An 18,551-nucleotide genomic window follows, 5' to 3' on the forward strand; every position below is an offset into this window, starting at 1 on the left:
GTGAACTCTTTGGTGTTGAATGACGGCGGAACTTTGGCTAAAGGATTTTCCACATGTCCCACACTCATAAGGCCTTTCTCCAGTGTGAACACTTAAGTGTTTAATGAGGTTGCAATTGTAGCTAAGATTTCCCATGTTCCTTTCACTCATGAGGTCATTCTCCAGTGTGAACTCTCTGATGGTAAATGAGGCTAAACTTTCAGCTAAAAGATTTCCCACATTCATTGCACTCATAAGGCCTTTCTCCACTATGAATTCTCTGGTGTTGAATGAGGATGGATCTCTGACTAAAGGACTTTTCACATTCTCCACAATCATAAGGCCTTTCTCCAGTGTGAACTCTCAGGTGGTTAATAAGGTTAGATTTGCAGCTAAAGGATTTTCCACACTCCTGACATTCATAAGGCCTTTTTCCAGTGTGAACTCTTAGGTGGATAATGAGCTTAGATTTGCAGCTAAAGGATTTCCCACATTCACTACACTCATAAGGCCTTTCTCCCGTGTGAACTTTCCGATGTGAACTGAGGCTGGAGCTTTGCTTAAAGGATTTCCCACACTTACTGCATTCATATCGCCTCTCTCCAGTATGAAGTCTCCTGTGGTGAATGAGGGTAGAGCTTCGGCTAAAGGATTTTCCACATTCACCACACTGATGAGGCCGTTCTCCAGGGTTTCCTCTCTGATGTTGAATGAATTTGGATCTTGGACTAAAAGATTTTGCACATTCCCTATATTTATAAGGCCTTTCTCCAGTGTGGACTCTCTGACGTATAATAAAGCTCGAGAGGTAGGTAAAGGACTTCCCACATTCACTGCAGTCATAAGGCCTTTCTCCTGTGTGGACTTTCTGGTGCTGAATGAGGTTACATCTCCGGGTGCAGGCTTTTCCACACCTGCTGCACTCATAAAGCCCTTCTGCAGTGAGGGCCCTCTGGTCAACAAGCGTGCCGGTGCAGGTGACGGCTTTCTTGCCTCCTCCCCAGTTCTGATGCGTTCTTCCGCTGTGAAAGACAGCCTCACAGGCATCACCGCTGTTTGCCTTCTCACTGGGAGTGGCCGGTTGATGGAGAAAGCCCATGCTGGCTAAGAAGTCCTTCCCAATCTCCCCACAGGAAGAGGATTTCCTTGACACACGGGTCGTGCAGCTCTCTACAAACAAGGCTCCAGCCACAGAACTTCTGTAGGGTATCCTTCTAATGTGCTGCCCCCGGTGCTGTTGAAGGTTGGCAGTGAAATAAAGTTGACTCCCGCACGTGTACGGTTTCTGCCCAAGATGTGTTCCCTGGTGCTCAGGCAAACGCAAAATCTCTCTCAGGACTGGGCCACACATCTCAAAGGGCTGGGCCTTCTGGGGAGATGAACCTGCCTTGACAGTCCTGATCTGTGACATTCCTTCTGCAGAGACGGTCTGTTCAGAAGGTGCTTCCTTATCTCGCACTCCATGCCAACAACCTGAAAGCAGAGAAGTGACGGTGAAGTACAAGTTCAGTCCACTGCGAGGGAGCAAAACCACCACACGTGTAATCTGGCACGTGAAAGAATCAGTCCATGAACCTGTTTGCAGGGAAAGAGTTGGTGTCAGCTTGAGGAAGCAGCTACTGTGCACCACTGGGTCCCTAAGGTCACAGAAAGGTGCAGGCCTCACCAGGCACAGGACACTAGGACAGGGTGGGGCCGAGAGGGGAAGGCACGTTCTACAGCTCATTCTTCTGTCCGTGACTCGCAGCAGGATTGTATCTGCTGGTGACATGTGATGCTATGGAGAAGTCTACTTCAGGCCCAGAAAAATCTGACTGAAAAATGGTTAACAGGTGTTCAAGGATTATTAGATGCATGTACACCGCAGGACACAACAAACTGGGATAGCACTGAGGAGGGAAGAGCTGAGGAGTGAGTGAGATAAGCAGTGCGGAGAGGTGGGGAGTAGCTCTCACCCGGAAGAGCCATAAAATGACGAGTAGAAATGACAAGTCAGCAAAGTGTCAAAGAATGGAGAAGGGAAGGTAGAGGTGAGGTGGGGCCACTGGTGTGGCAGCACTGAAACCCAAGTAAAACAGGACAGGTTCCTGATATATTTCAACCAAACCCTGAATTCACGGCCTCCCCCAGCTGCCATGCATCTGGGTCAGGTCCCCTCTGAGCCCATCCGGTTGAGAATGGAGTCATGTCCATCCTGGGAAGCACAGGGGACTCTTCCTGTAGCCCCAGCTGGGGAGCTGCAGGAGATCAGGATGATCCAAACCTAAGGGAAGGACAGGACAAGTCACAATACTCGCCCAGACAACTCAGCACACAACAGACCACCAGAAAGATACTTTAAAATACTAGGTACCTGTGGGCGCGGCTAGAGGGAAGATGGCAGAGTAGTAAAAGCAGGTGTTTCCTACCTGGACGACAACTGCACTGGTAGCATCTATCTGGTGTGACTACTTTGCAACGCCAAGTTGCTTTAATTTTGGTCAACTGCAGCTTTCACCACTACCATGACATCAAACACAGACAAAGACACGACAAGAGAAGAAACCTACAGACCAACAGAACTGATGATTACTGGGGCTAAAGGAATCAAGAAAATACCAGCAAACTCTATTTAGCAACACAGTGAAAAAATCATACAAAATGAAAAGCTAGCATTTATTTCTAAAATGCCAGGATTGTTCAACACACAAAATTTGATCTATATAACATGTTGCATTAACAACAAACGGGAAAAATCTATCACCTCAATCAGTGCGATAAAACCATCCAAAAAAGTTTAAAACCCTTTCACCATGGAAATACTCAACGAACTACGAACTGAAGGAAACCAGCCTTCCATAATAAAAGTAAAAAATTTAAAGTGTAGGGCAAATACCACACTTGATGGTGAAAGAATGAAAACTATTCCACTATGATCAGGAATAAGAAAAGGATACCAGTTTCTACCACTACTCTTCAATACAGTACTGGAAATTCTAGAAAGAGCAATTAGGCAAGAAAGAGAAATAAAAGGCATCCAATAGAGAAGGAAATAGGATTATCACAGCTCAAGAAATCTTAAAAGATTCCACCACAAAACTGTTAGAATAAAAGAACTCAGCAAAGGAAGGGGATACAAACATAAAATGAAAAAAAGCAGTTATATTTCTGTACACTAACAATGAACAATCTGAACAGGAAACTAGGAAAACAATTCCACTCGTAAAGTATCTACCTAGGGTGGGGGGTATACCTCAAGTGGCAGAGTGCATGTTTAGCATGCATGAGGTCTGGGTTCAAACCCCAGTACCTCCTCCATAAACAAACAAACAAACCTAATTACCTCCTTCCCCCCAAAAAACCCAGAGAAATAAATAAATCAATAAAATTAAATTAAAAAATAAAAAATAAAAATATCTATCTAAAGACTGAAATATGTAGAAATAAACTTAACCAAGGAAGTAAGGCTTGTACACTAAAAACTACAAAACACTGGTCCAAAAAATTACAGACAATAAATGGAAAGACTTTTATGCTCACGGATTGGAAGACTTAACACTGTGAAGATGTCAACACTATCCGAGTCATCTACAGACTCAACACAACTGCTATCAAAATTACAAAGGCGTCTTCTGCAGTAACGGAAAAATTCATCCTAAAATTCATACGGAATCTCAAGGACACCAAGTAGCCAAAATAATCTTGAAAAACAACAAAGTTGGAGGAGACACACTTTTAAATTTCAAATATTACTGCAAAACTATAGTGATCAAAACAGTTGTATGGCTGGCATAAAGACAGGCATACAGAACAATGGAACAGAATAGAGAGCTCACAAATAAGCTCTCACATATGTGGTCAAATGATTGTCAACAAGGAGGCCAAGACCATTCAATGGGGAGGGACAGACTTTTAGGCACATGATGCTGGGAAAACTGAATATCCACATGCATAAGAATGAAGTTGGATGGATACTGTATATACATAAATTAACTCGGAATGGATCAAAGGTCTCAAGGGCTACAACTATAGAACTCTTAAAAAAAATAGAAGGAAAGCTTCATGACACTGCATTTGGCAATGACTCCTTGGATATGACACCAAGGACACAAACAACAGTCAAAAACAGACAAATTGGACTTCATCAAACTGAAAAACTTTGGTACATCAAAGGATGCTATGAACACAGTAAAAAGCCAACTCACAGAATGGGAGAAAATATTTGCAAATCACGTATCTGATAGAGGATTAATATCCAGGATATAAAGAGAATTCCTAAAATTCAAACAGCCAAAAACCCAAGCAACCGGATTCAACAATTGGCCAAAGACCTGAATACATATTTCTCCAGAGAAGATACACAAATGGGCAAGAAGCACGTGAAAAGATGCTCAACATCACTAGGCCCGAGGGAAATGCAAATCAAAACCACAAGGAGATACCACTTCACACCCATTAGGATGGTTAATACCTCCTCCTTATAAAAGAGGAGTTGTCAGTAAGAATAGAAGAAACTGGAACCTTTGTGCAGCTGCTATAGAAAACAGTATGGCGGTTCTTCAAAAAAGTTAAAAATAGAACTATCATAACAGCAATTCCAGTTCTGGGTCCAATTCCAAAGGAACTGAAGCAGGGACACTAAAAGGTATCTGTATACTCATGTTCATAACTGCATTATTCACAAGAGCCAAAAGGGGGAGCACCGAAGTGTCCACTGGTGGAATAATGGGTAAACAAAACGTGGTACAGACACATGACAGGATAGTATTCAGACATAAAAAGGAAGGAAATTCAGATACATGCTACAACACAGATGAATCTCAAGATATTACTACTAAGTGAAATAAGGCAGACATGAAAGGACAACTACTGTGTAATTCCACCTATATGAGACACCCAGAGCAGTTAAATTCATAGAAGACACACAAAGTAGAACGATGGCTGGGGGTGGAGGGGGGCAGCTACTGTTTAATGGGTACAGAGCTTCAGTTTGGAAGATGAAAACCTCTGGTGGACGCACGATGGTAATGGCTGCACAGAGAAGGTACTAAACGCCACTTAGAGGTGGTAAATGTTTTGTCATGTGTATTTTGCCACAACTGAAGCCGGTAAAAAGAACCTGAGCTAAGGAATCTCGCAAGAACATTTGTGTAAGTAGTGACTATGTAAGTGACTACAAGACAGGCACAAATAAAGGTGAGGTATAGGAAGGGCATGATACTAGGGTGCCATGGAGCTAGACAGTCACCCAGCAACGGAGGGCAAGACAGGGGGGATCCATTAGGATGAACTAAATAGTGACACCCAAGCCTTCCCAGTGAGGCTGTGCGCCAGCAGGTGTTGCAGTGATAAAGGATGAGAAGAAGGCATGTACTCAGCCCAGCCCCAGGTAACAGCACATACCCAGGGAGCTGGGGAAGGAAACAGTGCCCATGGCTTCAATGAGGACATACTTACCCCTGGAGAACAGAGAAAGGCAGAGCCTTGCCCAGGGCATAGGGGCAGCTGTAAGCGCTTACCCAGTGAGGATGTCAGTGCCAGGTTCTCCAGCATCACATCGTGGTACAGGCATCTCTGAGCTTCATCAAGGAGATCCCACTCCTCCCAGGAGAAATACAGGGCCACGTCCTCAAAGGTCACACTTCCCTGCCAGGAGACAGACAGATGAAACCACGAACGGCCTCATTCCTCAACACCCACAATCCATCTCCTCCCACATCCACCCCATGGCCTTCCTCCTCCTAAGACACCCCAATCAGAGGAGATCCCAGACCCTGGTGCCATTTGGTGTCTGCTCTCTCCTCCCACTCCCATTAACCACTCTGCTCACGCTAACGTCCATTCCGCAGCCATATGGAGCCTGTTAAGACCTAGACGATGAGATCATCTCTCCCATCCGACCCAGACCTCTGATCCACTACCTCCAGAACAGATGCCTAACTTCACAGGCACTTGTTCCAAGTCTGACGCTTCCTCCCCACACCCACCTCCTTCTCACCAGAAAGAAAGGAGACCTGCAATTCCCTGAACCAGCTCAGTCCCACCTCCAAGCACTTCCCGTTTTTGTGATAAACTTCCACATCTCTTTCCATTCGCGGCCTGAAATGGGAACCCCTCCATGTAAGCCCCGGACTCCACTCAGGACCCTGAGCTACGATTCTCCGGGGCCTCCACCCTCAAGGGCCGGGAAAATGGCAGGTGACAAGTCTCACGACAACACAAATTTGGAGAAAACAGGGGTTTGGAGAAAACAGTGAGAAACGAGGACACCTCCACTTACCTGTGTAGCTTCCAAAACCACTTCTGCATCCATGGAAACCTGCGGGAAGAGGCAGGTCTTAGAGGGATGTCAGCATGGAAACTTGCCAGGGGCTCAGGCCTTCCCTGTACCCGTGGCGGGCACCGGAGCCAGGTAACCCCGGGCCGACCGTCTAACCTCGGTAGGGTCTCTCAGCAGTTGTGTGTCCTTCGAACAACCATCAACCCTCCTCTGCCTCAAGGTCCTCATCAGCCATACAATTTGTTCTTCTACTGAACAGCCCTTGGGAGATTTTTCAAGCCTAACTCAGGTCAGGTCTCTCCTCCTCAAAACTTTTCCAAGGTTCCCAGGGCCCCACGAGGAAGGTAAAACTCCTCCACCTGCCACTGCAGCTGCGACTCTACCACCTCTGCCCTCGCAGAAGCAACGTGGGCCCCAGGTTTCCCGAACGTTCCGGGCTGTCCGACCTCCAGGCCTCCGCACCTGCGGGTCCCCCCCCGCCCGGGGGCCTCTCCCCGCGCTGTCACGCCGTCCGTCAGAAACACGGCCCCACCCGCGGCCGCCTCCCCGGCCTGGACCCCGGGGCCCGGGCCGCAGGCACGCGAGCAGGCGCCCCGCACTCGGGGCTCTAGTGTCCGGCGGGAGAGGGCGGTGCGGGCCCGGAGGACGCGCGTTTACCTGAGGCGGGTCCCTCAGCGCGGCCGCCGCCACCGGAGCAACGGGCGGAGCCGAGAGCTGACAGTCGAGCGTCCCGGGACGACCCGGCACCAACGTCCCCAGGCCGGCCTCGCGGGCGGCGATGTCCCAGACCCTACAATCGCCTCTATTCTCTGGGGACGAAGCCTCTTCTCGAGCCTTCTCTGTCTGTCACCTCGGAGCCCACCGGACGCTCCCAGCCTTGCGACCCCGAGAACCGCCAAAATGACCGCCACGGAAACACCGGAAGTCCCGCCTTCATCTGGCGCGCCCTCGCGGAAATGCCGGCTCTCTGGATGTTGACTGGGTGTGCGCCTCTGCCGCTCAACGCGGAGCTCTCTGGGTAATGGAGTTCCTCCAGCCACACAGGCCTCCCCCGGGGACGCGAAGCGCCTATCTCTCAGGAAAAGGGGCCAGCGGCTCCCCGCAGCGGCTCCCCGCAGCGGCTCCCCCAGCGGCTCAGAAAGGACCGCCCTGTTCTTCCAGGTCGGGGAGAAGCTTCGCTTCCTCTCAAAGGGGAGGAAGGCCGATTTGGGGGGACTCGGAAGTGCGCTTATAAAGCCTTCGATCCTATTGAGCTCTCAAGTGTTCAGACGTGAAGCCGTCTATAGTGAACGCCTGTCGGTATCGGCAGGTGCTTATACATTATCTTATCGCTCTTTAAATGCTCGCAGAGTGAGGCGTGATAGTCATTTTTGTGAGCTTAGTATGTTTTCACAAGGACTTTAAAAACAAGAAAAAAGTCACGGGTCCACAGTAAGTAAGATGAGGCATATGTGCAGCTGTGAAGCAGATGTGTACAGTGGGATCTGGGCTTCTTGTTAGTCAATGATAGTTCCCAATCAAGTGAGAAACACCGCCTACTCCATAAAACATAAAATTGTTCTCTCTAAAGAACTAAAACGTTTATAAATGCACATTCTTTTCCTAATATGCAGTTGATATTTTAAGTGTATGAAATATCAAAATAGCTATTATTTCTAAAGAGTAGTACTCTGTGTATTTCTAACTACAGTCTTGCTAAAGAGAATTACTCTGTTCACTAGAGACGGCTTCACGTCTGAACACTTGAGAGCTCAATAGGATCGAAGGCTTTATAAGCGCACTTCCGAGTCCCCCCAAATCGGCCTTCCTCCCCTTTGAGAGGAAGCGAAGCTTCTCCCCGACCTGGAAGAACAGGGCGGTCCTTTCTGAGCCGCTGGGGGAGCCGCTGCGGGGAGCCGCTGCGGGGAGCCGCTGGCCCCTTTTCCTGAGAGATAGGCGCTTCGCGTCCCCGGGGGAGGCCTGTGTGGCTGGAGGAACTCCATTACCCAGAGAGCTCCGCGTTGAGCGGCAGAGGCGCACACCCAGTCAACATCCAGAGAGCCGGCATTTCCGCGAGGGCGCGCCAGATGAAGGCGGGACTTCCGGTGTTTCCGTGGCGGTCATTTTGGCGGTTCTCGGGGTCGCAAGGCTGGGAGCGTCCGGTGGGCTCCGAGGTGACAGACAGAGAAGGCTCGAGAAGAGGCTTCGTCCCCAGAGAATAGAGGCGATTGTAGGGTCTGGGACATCGCCGCCCGCGAGGCCGGCCTGGGGACGTTGGTGCCGGGTCGTCCCGGGACGCTCGACTGTCAGCTCTCGGCTCCGCCCGTTGCTCCGGTGGCGGCGGCCGCGCTGAGGGACCCGCCTCAGGTAAACGCGCGTCCTCCGGGCCCGCACCGCCCTCTCCCGCCGGACACTAGAGCCCCGAGTGCGGGGCGCCTGCTCGCGTGCCTGCGGCCCGGGCCCCGGGGTCCAGGCCGGGGAGGCGGCCGCGGGTGGGGCCGTGTTTCTGACGGACGGCGTGACAGCGCGGGGAGAGGCCCCCGGGCGGGGGGGGACCCGCAGGTGCGGAGGCCTGGAGGTCGGACAGCCCGGAACGTTCGGGAAACCTGGGGCCCACGTTGCTTCTGCGAGGGCAGAGGTGGTAGAGTCGCAGCTGCAGTGGCAGGTGGAGGAGTTTTACCTTCCTCGTGGGGCCCTGGGAACCTTGGAAAAGTTTTGAGGAGGAGAGACCTGACCTGAGTTAGGCTTGAAAAATCTCCCAAGGGCTGTTCAGTAGAAGAACAAATTGTATGGCTGATGAGGACCTTGAGGCAGAGGAGGGTTGATGGTTGTTCGAAGGACACACAACTGCTGAGAGACCCTACCGAGGTTAGACGGTCGGCCCGGGGTTACCTGGCTCCGGTGCCCGCCACGGGTACAGGGAAGGCCTGAGCCCCTGGCAAGTTTCCATGCTGACATCCCTCTAAGACCTGCCTCTTCCCGCAGGTTTCCATGGATGCAGAAGTGGTTTTGGAAGCTACACAGGTAAGTGGAGGTGTCCTCGTTTCTCACTGTTTTCTCCAAACCCCTGTTTTCTCCAAATTTGTGTTGTCGTGAGACTTGTCACCTGCCATTTTCCCGGCCCTTGAGGGTGGAGGCCCCGGAGAATCGTAGCTCAGGGTCCTGAGTGGAGTCCGGGGCTTACATGGAGGGGTTCCCATTTCAGGCCGCGAATGGAAAGAGATGTGGAAGTTTATCACAAAAACGGGAAGTGCTTGGAGGTGGGACTGAGCTGGTTCAGGGAATTGCAGGTCTCCTTTCTTTCTGGTGAGAAGGAGGTGGGTGTGGGGAGGAAGCGTCAGACTTGGAACAAGTGCCTGTGAAGTTAGGCATCTGTTCTGGAGGTAGTGGATCAGAGGTCTGGGTCGGATGGGAGAGATGATCTCATCGTCTAGGTCTTAACAGGCTCCATATGGCTGCGGAATGGACGTTAGCGTGAGCAGAGTGGTTAATGGGAGTGGGAGGAGAGAGCAGACACCAAATGGCACCAGGGTCTGGGATCTCCTCTGATTGGGGTGTCTTAGGAGGAGGAAGGCCATGGGGTGGATGTGGGAGGAGATGGATTGTGGGTGTTGAGGAATGAGGCCGTTCGTGGTTTCATCTGTCTGTCTCCTGGCAGGGAAGTGTGACCTTTGAGGACGTGGCCCTGTATTTCTCCTGGGAGGAGTGGGATCTCCTTGATGAAGCTCAGAGATGCCTGTACCACGATGTGATGCTGGAGAACCTGGCACTGACATCCTCACTGGGTAAGCGCTTACAGCTGCCCCTATGCCCTGGGCAAGGCTCTGCCTTTCTCTGTTCTCCAGGGGTAAGTATGTCCTCATTGAAGCCATGGGCACTGTTTCCTTCCCCAGCTCCCTGGGTATGTGCTGTTACCTGGGGCTGGGCTGAGTACATGCCTTCTTCTCATCCTTTATCACTGCAACACCTGCTGGCGCACAGCCTCACTGGGAAGGCTTGGGTGTCACTATTTAGTTCATCCTAATGGATCCCCCCTGTCTTGCCCTCCGTTGCTGGGTGACTGTCTAGCTCCATGGCACCCTAGTATCATGCCCTTCCTATACCTCACCTTTATTTGTGCCTGTCTTGTAGTCACTTACATAGTCACTACTTACACAAATGTTCTTGCGAGATTCCTTAGCTCAGGTTCTTTTTACCGGCTTCAGTTGTGGCAAAATACACATGACAAAACATTTACCACCTCTAAGTGGCGTTTAGTACCTTCTCTGTGCAGCCATTACCATCGTGCGTCCACCAGAGGTTTTCATCTTCCAAACTGAAGCTCTGTACCCATTAAACAGTAGCTGCCCCCCTCCACCCCCAGCCATCGTTCTACTTTGTGTGTCTTCTATGAATTTAACTGCTCTGGGTGTCTCATATAGGTGGAATTACACAGTAGTTGTCCTTTCATGTCTGCCTTATTTCACTTAGTAGTAATATCTTGAGATTCATCTGTGTTGTAGCATGTATCTGAATTTCCTTCCTTTTTATGTCTGAATACTATCCTGTCATGTGTCTGTACCACGTTTTGTTTACCCATTATTCCACCAGTGGACACTTCGGTGCTCCCCCTTTTGGCTCTTGTGAATAATGCAGTTATGAACATGAGTATACAGATACCTTTTAGTGTCCCTGCTTCAGTTCCTTTGGAATTGGACCCAGAACTGGAATTGCTGTTATGATAGTTCTATTTTTAACTTTTTTGAAGAACCGCCATACTGTTTTCTATAGCAGCTGCACAAAGGTTCCAGTTTCTTCTATTCTTACTGACAACTCCTCTTTTATAAGGAGGAGGTATTAACCATCCTAATGGGTGTGAAGTGGTATCTCCTTGTGGTTTTGATTTGCATTTCCCTCGGGCCTAGTGATGTTGAGCATCTTTTCACGTGCTTCTTGCCCATTTGTGTATCTTCTCTGGAGAAATATGTATTCAGGTCTTTGGCCAATTGTTGAATCCGGTTGCTTGGGTTTTTGGCTGTTTGAATTTTAGGAATTCTCTTTATATCCTGGATATTAATCCTCTATCAGATACGTGATTTGCAAATATTTTCTCCCATTCTGTGAGTTGGCTTTTTACTGTGTTCATAGCATCCTTTGATGTACCAAAGTTTTTCAGTTTGATGAAGTCCAATTTGTCTGTTTTTGACTGTTGTTTGTGTCCTTGGTGTCATATCCAAGGAGTCATTGCCAAATGCAGTGTCATGAAGCTTTCCTTCTATTTTTTTTAAGAGTTCTATAGTTGTAGCCCTTGAGACCTTTGATCCATTCCGAGTTAATTTATGTATATACAGTATCCATCCAACTTCATTCTTATGCATGTGGATATTCAGTTTTCCCAGCATCATGTGCCTAAAAGTCTGTCCCTCCCCATTGAATGGTCTTGGCCTCCTTGTTGACAATCATTTGACCACATATGTGAGAGCTTATTTGTGAGCTCTCTATTCTGTTCCATTGTTCTGTATGCCTGTCTTTATGCCAGCCATACAACTGTTTTGATCACTATAGTTTTGCAGTAATATTTGAAATTTAAAAGTGTGTCTCCTCCAACTTTGTTGTTTTTCAAGATTATTTTGGCTACTTGGTGTCCTTGAGATTCCGTATGAATTTTAGGATGAATTTTTCCGTTACTGCAGAAGACGCCTTTGTAATTTTGATAGCAGTTGTGTTGAGTCTGTAGATGACTCGGATAGTGTTGACATCTTCACAGTGTTAAGTCTTCCAATCCGTGAGCATAAAAGTCTTTCCATTTATTGTCTGTAATTTTTTGGACCAGTGTTTTGTAGTTTTTAGTGTACAAGCCTTACTTCCTTGGTTAAGTTTATTTCTACATATTTCAGTCTTTAGATAGATATTTTTATTTTTTATTTTTTAATTTAATTTTATTGATTTATTTATTTCTCTGGGTTTTTTGGGGGGAAGGAGGTAATTAGGTTTGTTTGTTTGTTTATGGAGGAGGTACTGGGGTTTGAACCCAGACCTCATGCATGCTAAACATGCACTCTGCCACTTGAGGTATACCCCCCACCCTAGGTAGATACTTTACGAGTGGAATTGTTTTCCTAGTTTCCTGTTCAGATTGTTCATTGTTAGTGTACAGAAATATAACTGCTTTTTTTCATTTTATGTTTGTATCCCCTTCCTTTGCTGAGTTCTTTTATTCTAACAGTTTTGTGGTGGAATCTTTTAAGATTTCTTGAGCTGTGATAATCCTATTTCCTTCTCTATTGGATGCCTTTTATTTCTCTTTCTTGCCTAATTGCTCTTTCTAGAATTTCCAGTACTGTATTGAAGAGTAGTGGTAGAAACTGGTATCCTTTTCTTATTCCTGATCATAGTGGAATAGTTTTCATTCTTTCACCATCAAGTGTGGTATTTGCCCTACACTTTAAATTTTTTACTTTTATTATGGAAGGCTGGTTTCCTTCAGTTCGTAGTTCGTTGAGTATTTCCATGGTGAAAGGGTTTTAAACTTTTTTGGATGGTTTTATCGCACTGATTGAGGTGATAGATTTTTCCCGTTTGTTGTTAATGCAACATGTTATATAGATCAAATTTTGTGTGTTGAACAATCCTGGCATTTTAGAAATAAATGCTAGCTTTTCATTTTGTATGATTTTTTCACTGTGTTGCTAAATAGAGTTTGCTGGTATTTTCTTGATTCCTTTAGCCCCAGTAATCATCAGTTCTGTTGGTCTGTAGGTTTCTTCTCTTGTCGTGTCTTTGTCTGTGTTTGATGTCATGGTAGTGGTGAAAGCTGCAGTTGACCAAAATTAAAGCAACTTGGCGTTGCAAAGTAGTCACACCAGATAGATGCTACCAGTGCAGTTGTCGTCCAGGTAGGAAACACCTGCTTTTACTACTCTGCCATCTTCCCTCTAGCCGCGCCCACAGGTACCTAGTATTTTAAAGTATCTTTCTGGTGGTCTGTTGTGTGCTGAGTTGTCTGGGCGAGTATTGTGACTTGTCCTGTCCTTCCCTTAGGTTTGGATCATCCTGATCTCCTGCAGCTCCCCAGCTGGGGCTACAGGAAGAGTCCCCTGTGCTTCCCAGGATGGACATGACTCCATTCTCAACCGGATGGGCTCAGAGGGGACCTGACCCAGATGCATGGCAGCTGGGGGAGGCCGTGAATTCAGGGTTTGGTTGAAATATATCAGGAACCTGTCCTGTTTTACTTGGGTTTCAGTGCTGCCACACCAGTGGCCCCACCTCACCTCTACCTTCCCTTCTCCATTCTTTGACACTTTGCTGACTTGTCATTTCTACTCGTCATTTTATGGCTCTTCCGGGTGAGAGCTACTCCCCACCTCTCCGCACTGCTTATCTCACTCACTCCTCAGCTCTTCCCTCCTCAGTGCTATCCCAGTTTGTTGTGTCCTGCGGTGTACATGCATCTAATAATCCTTGAACACCTGTTAACCATTTTTCAGTCAGATTTTTCTGGGCCTGAAGTAGACTTCTCCATAGCATCACATGTCACCAGCAGATACAATCCTGCTGCGAGTCACGGACAGAAGAATGAGCTGTAGAACGTGCCTTCCCCTCTCGGCCCCACCCTGTCCTAGTGTCCTGTGCCTGGTGAGGCCTGCACCTTTCTGTGACCTTAGGGACCCAGTGGTGCACAGTAGCTGCTTCCTCAAGCTGACACCAACTCTTTCCCTGCAAACAGGTTCATGGACTGATTCTTTCACGTGCCAGATTACACGTGTGGTGGTTTTGCTCCCTCGCAGTGGACTGAACTTGTACTTCACCGTCACTTCTCTGCTTTCAGGTTGTTGGCATGGAGTGCGAGATAAGGAAGCACCTTCTGAACAGACCGTCTCTGCAGAAGGAATGTCACAGATCAGGACTGTCAAGGCAGGTTCATCTCCCCAGAAGGCCCAGCCCTTTGAGATGTGTGGCCCAGTCCTGAGAGAGATTTTGCGTTTGCCTGAGCACCAGGGAACACATCTTGGGCAGAAACCGTACACGTGCGGGAGTCAACTTTATTTCACTGCCAACCTTCAACAGCACCGGGGGCAGCACATTAGAAGGATACCCTACAGAAGTTCTGTGGCTGGAGCCTTGTTTGTAGAGAGCTGCACGACCCGTGTGTCAAGGAAATCCTCTTCCTGTGGGGAGATTGGGAAGGACTTCTTAGCCAGCATGGGCTTTCTCCATCAACCGGCCACTCCCAGTGAGAAGGCAAACAGCGGTGATGCCTGTGAGGCTGTCTTTCACAGCGGAAGAACGCATCAGAACTGGGGAGGAGGCAAGAAAGCCGTCACCTGCACCGGCACGCTTGTTGACCAGAGGGCCCTCACTGCAGAAGGGCTTTATGAGTGCAGCAGGTGTGGAAAAGCCTGCACCCGGAGATGTAACCTCATTCAGCACCAGAAAGTCCACACAGGAGAAAGGCCTTATGACTGCAGTGAATGTGGGAAGTCCTTTACCTACCTCTCGAGCTTTATTATACGTCAGAGAGTCCACACTGGAGAAAGGCCTTATGAATGCAGTGAATGTGGGAAGTCCTTTAGCCAAAGCTACAGCCTCAATAGCCATATGAAAGTTCACACTGGAGAAAAACCTTATGAGTGTATGGAATGTGGAAAATGTTTTAGTCAAAGATCTAATCTCATTCAGCATCAGAGAGTTCACACTGGAGAAAGGCCTTATGAGTGCAGCGAATGTGGGAAATCTTTCAGCCAAAACTTCAGCCTCATTTACCACCGGAGAGTTCACACTGGAGAACGGCCTCATCACTGTGGTGAATGCGGAAAATCCTTTAGCCGAAGTTCCAGCCTCATTCACCACAGGAGACTTCATACTGGAGAAAGGCCTTATGTGTGTAGTAAATGTGGTAAATCCTTTAAGCAAAGCTCCAGCTTTAGTTCACATCGTAAGGTCCATACAGGAGAAAGGCCTTATGAGTGTGGGGACTGTGGAAAATCATTTAGCCATAGCTCCAACCTCAAGAACCACTGGAGAGTTCACACAGGAGAAAAGCCTGTTGAGTGCAGTGACTGTGGGAAATCATTTAGCTGTAAATCTAACCTCGTTAAACACCTGAGAATTCACACTGGAGAAAGGCCTTATGAGTGTGGGGCGTGTGGAAAATCCTTTAGCCAAAGTTCCACTCTCATTCAGCACCAGAGAGTTCACACTGGGAAAAGGTCGTGAATACAGTCGATGTGGGAAAAATCCTCCAGCTGCAATTATTTTTGACCTCATTCAACAGCAGAGACTTCACACTAATGAAAGGCTTTAGATGTGCTGGGATGTAGTTTCCTTCTAGTGTAATCACACAGGAAGAGAGAAACTGATGGAGTCATCTAAAATATCTGTAAATCCACGTTGGGGACATTCTCCTTACAGTCCAAGTATGTGAGAATCTTTCAGGAGTTGTGTTACACCTTCTTACCTGCCCAGGACCCTTGCCAGATTTATGTCACTGCCAGTTCTTTGGCAGAATTCATTTCACCTCTATCACCTGGCAGGTCCACACAGGGTGCAAAAGTTACGTCCCAACATTCTCAGGGTGCTGACTTCTGTCCCATCCCCGTTTGCAGGGGGAAATAAGAGTGGTCTTAGGCCGTATGGGGTCCTCATTCCTGTCTCATTTCCAGGTTAGGGCATGGACTGGCTCATTTTAGGTCCAGTGGACCTGATCTGAATTCTGTTGGTGATTTGCCAGGAAGGACTGCATTTTCAAGGATATGTCAGTTTCTGGGGACACTTATCTTGAATTTTCCCAGCCTCCAGGTCACCAACTGCATGCCTCATGTTTGTTTGCATTTTGCAATAATAAAGGCACTAATGTTTAAGCCACCTCTGACCTTCGGGTTCTGTTCCTGGGTGGTGATCTGAAAACAGCTGGGCTCTACCAGCATTAGGGACTGCACAGCTTTCACGGGGTCCTGTGTGGTGTGCCTCAGACACGTCAGGGTGATTGAAGAATGTAGGTCTCTTTCTGGCTTTAGCCCCAAGTACATTGTTGCCCAGGGTCTCCTAGGAAGGACTGCCGAGTTTTGTGTTCCTCATGTGTGGACTTGGTGTCAGGATTCTTTGTGAGCTCAGTGAACACCCTGAGGAGCCAGGAAGTTGTGACACCCTCCCGTGCCTCTGGGAACAAAATGGATTGTTTTTCTTGGTCACGGTGAGTATCACATAATGCTCAGCAGTTGCCCTGCAAAAGAACCACATGCCCTGATCCCCAGTCCCCAGAATTCACTAGATAGTGCCACTGAAAGACTGAAGGGCCAAGGGGAAGCATGCTGGTAAAGTACCACTGGAGCAGAGGAGATGGCGGGGAAGTAGGTGGGGAGCCCCTGCTCACACTGCATCCACAGATTCTCCAGTGAGTGTGACTGTGCATTATCAGTGTGCACAGATGCACAGAAGTCCTCAGGACCTCCAGGCATGTGTGTCTTTTGTGGCTGAGGTCATTGTGAGAGAAAATACACTATTGCTTTTGTGGATTCCTGTAGTCTCCCTGGAATGTTCAGGAAAGGCCATTGCTAAGCAGGCAGAGAAGTGTGTCTGTGACTAGCCAGCATTCCTGCTAACTCAGGGGGAAGGGATGAATTGCTCATCAGTATTTGCTACCACTAAGGCAAGGGTGCTTCTCCCAGGTCATTAGAAAAGAGAAGCAAGTTATGTGTGTATATGTATATACACACATACGTATACATATACTTGAATTACTCTGTACATCGGAAACTAACATTGTAAATCAGCTATACTTCAATTCAAAAAAAAAAATTAATATGATTGCCAGACCTGATTTTCTGAAAACAGTGATAGATCTAGACTTTTCATTTGAACCGTTTTGTAAATTTTTCAGATACAGTCAAGATGCAGTATCTTGTATCTATTTAAAGTGTATAAACTTTTACCTACATATAAACCTATGAAACCTCAAAATAATCAACAGTGAACATGTCTATCATCCCCATTTACCTCATGTCATTTTATGTGTCCTTCCTCTCCCTGGACCTCCAGACCACCACTGATTTACTTTCATTTATAATAGATTATTTTGTATTTTCTAGAATTTGATAAGATTTTATTCATAAAATGTTTACTGTGCTTTTTGTTTTTTGGTTTCATCCACGGTTTATAAATATTCTGAGATTCTTCTGTGATCCTTATCTAAATAGTTCATTCTTTTTATTGATGAGTAGAGTCTTTTCTATATTTTTTGTTTATCCATTCACCTGGTTATGGGCAATTTAAGTTTTTTCGTTTTGGCTATTGTAAATAAAGGTGCTAGAATATTTGCATGTAAATTCTATATGTATGTATATATGTTTTTTCACTTGTGTTAGTAACTTAATGTACAATGCCTAAGTCATAGAATAGGTGAAAGTTTAACTTATAAAACTGCCAGACTGTGACATAAAATGTTTGCATTTACATACACACCAGGAGTATGTAAAATGCTTCCACATTCTTGCCAGTAGTTAATATGATCAATCTTTTGAATTTCTTAATTGTTGAATTTAATAAGCAGTAGTTTTAATTACATCTGCCTAAGGACTCATGAGGTTGAACATTTTTTTTCCTGTTTTTTTGCCATCTGTGTATCTTCTTGGTAAAATGTCTGCTCATATCTCTTGCTCATTTCCGTTTTCATTAGCAAATAAATAGCTCATTTTTTCCCCACAGTTACTTTGCATGCTGTATACAACGTAATTATCACATACACGATATACTAAGTTTAATCTGTATTAGTCCCATATTCTTAAGTGTGGACTTCCAGTAACACAAGTTTAAGTCCTGGTTTGCACTGTTTTCTAATTTCCCTGATGGAAATATGCCCACTGTGGCCAGTTTCAAACTGCCAACATTGTATCACTAAACATGGAATTAGGAAGAATTGCCAGAGGTATGTCATTCTAATTCCACCATAATTGTCCAGTAGCCACAATAACCTATAGGACACAGATGATATAAAACATAGTACAATTATTAGAAAGTGATGTCTTGAATATTTGTTTAATGAAAGTATAATTAACTTATAAACTGCACATATTTAAATGTACATTTTGATGTTTTGATACATCCTTACATGCCTGAAACAAAATTTTCATTGGAAACAAAAGACAGTCTATAATATTTGCACTTACTCAGTAAATTATTCAGTTAAATACATCAATTATTTAAAAAAACAGAAACAGAGCAGACAAGCTACTTAAAGTACAGGCAATTCTTGAGGGAAAAAAAACTTTGAAGACATTTTCCTCAAAGGATCAGTAAGAATGCACATTAAAAATTGAGATGGAATTTTCCATTTTATTTTGGAGTCAAAACTACA

General features: G+C 46.6%; 2 protein-coding genes across 2 annotated transcripts; one reads left to right on the forward strand and one right to left on the reverse strand.

The window, feature by feature from the left end:
- Window positions 1-54: 54 nt before the first annotated feature.
- Window positions 55-7,154, reverse strand: LOC107035274 (zinc finger protein 211-like). Its single transcript, XM_031676099.2, has 4 exons — window positions 6,896-7,154; window positions 6,239-6,277; window positions 5,478-5,604; window positions 55-1,452 (listed from the first exon to the last, which is right to left on the reverse strand). Exons 2-4 carry the CDS (start codon window positions 6,269-6,271, stop codon window positions 200-202), a joined length of 1,413 nt encoding a protein of 470 aa, XP_031531959.1. The 5' UTR covers window positions 6,272-6,277; window positions 6,896-7,154; the 3' UTR covers window positions 55-199.
- Window positions 7,155-8,325: 1,171 nt separating this feature from the next.
- Window positions 8,326-17,511, forward strand: LOC107035393 (uncharacterized). Its single transcript, XM_072966489.1, is given in 5 exon segments — window positions 8,326-8,584; window positions 9,203-9,241; window positions 9,876-10,002; window positions 14,028-15,411; window positions 15,413-17,511. Coding segments are annotated over 4 exon segments (1,635 nt in total). The 5' UTR covers window positions 8,326-8,584; window positions 9,203-9,208; the 3' UTR covers window positions 15,504-17,511.
- Window positions 17,512-18,551: the final 1,040 nt, after the last annotated feature.

The sequence above is a fragment of the Vicugna pacos genome, chromosome 9 (genome assembly GCF_048564905.1).
Source record: "Vicugna pacos chromosome 9, VicPac4, whole genome shotgun sequence".
NCBI lineage: Eukaryota > Metazoa > Chordata > Mammalia > Artiodactyla > Camelidae > Vicugna > Vicugna pacos.